Source organism: Pteropus vampyrus, unplaced genomic scaffold (assembly GCF_000151845.1).
Source record: "Pteropus vampyrus isolate Shadow unplaced genomic scaffold, Pvam_2.0 Scaffold213, whole genome shotgun sequence".
Taxonomy (NCBI): Eukaryota; Metazoa; Chordata; class Mammalia; order Chiroptera; family Pteropodidae; genus Pteropus; species Pteropus vampyrus.
The window spans coordinates 1,625,077-1,627,746 of record NW_011888994.1 but is presented as its reverse complement, the minus strand read 5'-3'; the positions used below and the strand labels follow the sequence as shown (position 1 = coordinate 1,627,746).

The 2,670-nt window shown below is 46.6% G+C and overlaps 1 protein-coding gene across 1 annotated transcript in view; it reads left to right on the top strand.

Annotated features, from left to right (window-relative positions):
- Nucleotides 1-1,436: 1,436 nt before the first annotated feature.
- TNPO1 (transportin 1) overlaps nt 1,437-2,670 on the top strand; it is an 84,902-nt gene continuing 83,668 nt past the window's right edge. The window contains exon 1 of the mRNA XM_011372726.2: nt 1,437-1,593. Within this exon, the coding sequence (XP_011371028.1) occupies nt 1,579-1,593 (15 nt within the window). The 5' untranslated portion in view covers nt 1,437-1,578. The remainder of the gene's footprint in view (nt 1,594-2,670) is intronic.

Sequence of the window (2,670 nt, the reverse complement as noted above, 5' to 3'; positions counted from 1 at the left end):
CAAAGTAGAATGCAGATACCACACATCCCCTGATTTGTATAATCAAGGCTCCCTATTCCAAGATGGAACTTTTGAAATGCAGAAATAAGTCCTGTTTGTTATCTGGATAAATATAAATTCCCCTGCAGATATACTAAACTACAATTTAGGAAGGTTTACATTGTTTTTTTTCTTAGTAATCTATTCCTATAAGGAGGACTTTTTTTGTCGTATACTACTCTATCCACTTGCTATCAAATAAAAATGTTGAAGTCATGAGTATTTTAGTCATTTGAAATATTTTTTTCTTGCTGTGTTCGATTTCCCAATAATAAAAATGGGCTTTTTATACTCAAATTTTAAGTTAAATAAATTAGTTGTTTTGTAAAATAACTGTTGCTGCAAATAAAAATTATTAACAAGTTTAACAAATACACTGTTTCAATATAAATAGAAAAACACTTTCTAGTATTGGTACTAGAATTTTATCTAGAATACGCCTGGAAGGCAACAACCGCTACACATTTTCACATCATATATATAGCACTTGCAAGTAGGATAGTCAAAACAGCTGGCATTTTTACACATATGGATCATGTGAGGAAGAATATTATTACAGGCATCATCACCTTAGGAAATAATGATCATCTATATCCAAATTTAAAATATTCATATATAGTAAATATATGTAGGTAATAATGTGGAAGGAAACTGATATTTATTTTTCACTACCATTATTATAATTGAATATAAAAGACTTCTACCTCTCCCATTTTGAATTATTTTCCGTTCAGAAAACAGATATTTTAATTTCTCATGAAGGCTGTTTACGGAGAAGAGGGCTTGTTATTTCTAAGAGCAAGAAACTACTACTGTTTTATATGAATACACACCTGGAGACGTAAAACTTAATTTTATAAATCATTTAATGATACCTACATAGCAGTTGATAATAGCATACCTCAAAGCTTATCTTGCAATATTAGCAGGCAGCCATCTGCCCATTTCTATCTACTGAAGCCATTCTGCTTTTTTCTAGAGACTTTGGAACTGTATTATTGTGGGATATGCGGCATGTTCGGTGTGAAATAGGTTCCCAGGGCAAGGCTGCCACTTTGGCGGTTACCCTGAGATACAGAAGTTAGGAAGGGCTAGGGCCATCATGCCAGGAGGACCCCAGACAGCCCTGACAACCACACTTACAGGGCCATTTTGGTCGAGGCCTCACCGTGCACAGCAGCGTCCGCAGCGGCTCCTCCTGCGAGCCAGAGGCTGGGGGCAGCGCGCCGGCCGCAGGGGGCGCGAGCGTGTGAGCCCCGCAGTGGACCAAGACCGGAGGCCGGAGGCTGCAGCGCGGGCTTAGAAACCGCTGCGGGGCTTAGGTCCGCAGGCCCGACAGGCCCAGGCTGCGGTTTTCCCGGTCCCGCCGCCGTTGCCAAGGCGACCGCCGCCGAACGTTCCCGCGGCGGGCCCCGCCCCCCGGCCAATCGGACCCGCGCTCGCCCGAGCCCAGATTTTCTTTGTTCCGCAGCCATTTCAGGCCCCGGACCGGAGGCAACGCCGCTTCGGCAGAGGGCCCGAGCGCCGGAGGCCTCTGGGATGGTGTGGGACCGGGTAGGTGGCTTGAGGGTGAGCGGCCCCGGACTGGAGGGCGGGAGCAGAGGCCAACTGTTCTGAAGCTAGCTGACAGGCCGCAGGGAGAGGCGCCGAACTCGCCGCCCTCCGGGTCCCCGCCCGGCCGTTTGGAGCCAGGCGCCGGCGGCTGCGCGGTTCTAAGCCCAACAGCTGCCTCCCCGGGTGTCCTGCGGGACTGGGGCAGGGGGCGGGCGGCGGCTCCTCAGGTGTCCGAGGTCTGAGCCTAGAGCCCGTGAGAGCGGCGGAAAGGAGAGGGACAGCTTTGCCCTGTCGATTAAACCGCGGCTTTGAGGGCCCTGGGTGCCGCAGTCGCCGCCTCGGGACGGCTGCTTCTCGCCGGTTCTGGGCACTGACGTTCGCTGCCCCTGATGGCCCGTCTTTGTCCCCGCCCGGGCCCCTGTGCCCGGGATTCCCCGGCTCGCACACACCATCGCTTCCACGCTCAGCTAGCTGATCGCTTTCTCCAGGCGATTCTTTCCCCTTGGGGCCTCCTGGCTTCACGACATGTTTACATAATTTTAATGTTTGTAACTATGGGTTTCGCGTGGGTTTGTTTTTTGCCCTTCTACCCTTTTGTACTTCTCTCACGCGAACACGCAACAGGGGACAGCTACTGAGGAGCACACCGACTACCACAATCAACCTGTTTTGAGAATGGCGTTCCTCCTTTAAAACTGATCGCCTATTTGTTTACAGATTACAAAATCAACTGGATTTTGCAAGGATTGCTTACAATTTTAAGTCCATTATCTTACCAGTCAGTAATTATTTTGGTCTATCAGCAAATATAAATGTAGAAATTTAAAGTTGGAGGCTATCCACAAATTGATTTTGACAGTTGTATAAGAAGCTTAATAACAATCCTGCTTTGAAACAGTGATGACTTCAATAATGAGTGCATAAGTGGTACTTTTTTTTAACTAAAAAGATGTTTTTAAGATACAAATAATATCGTGTAATAGGTATTTGGAAATGTAAGGTTGTAAAATGGCTGTTCAGATGTGCTTGTTTTCAAGATAACAAAAGTTCCTTTTGGATTTTGTTTCCATATTATAT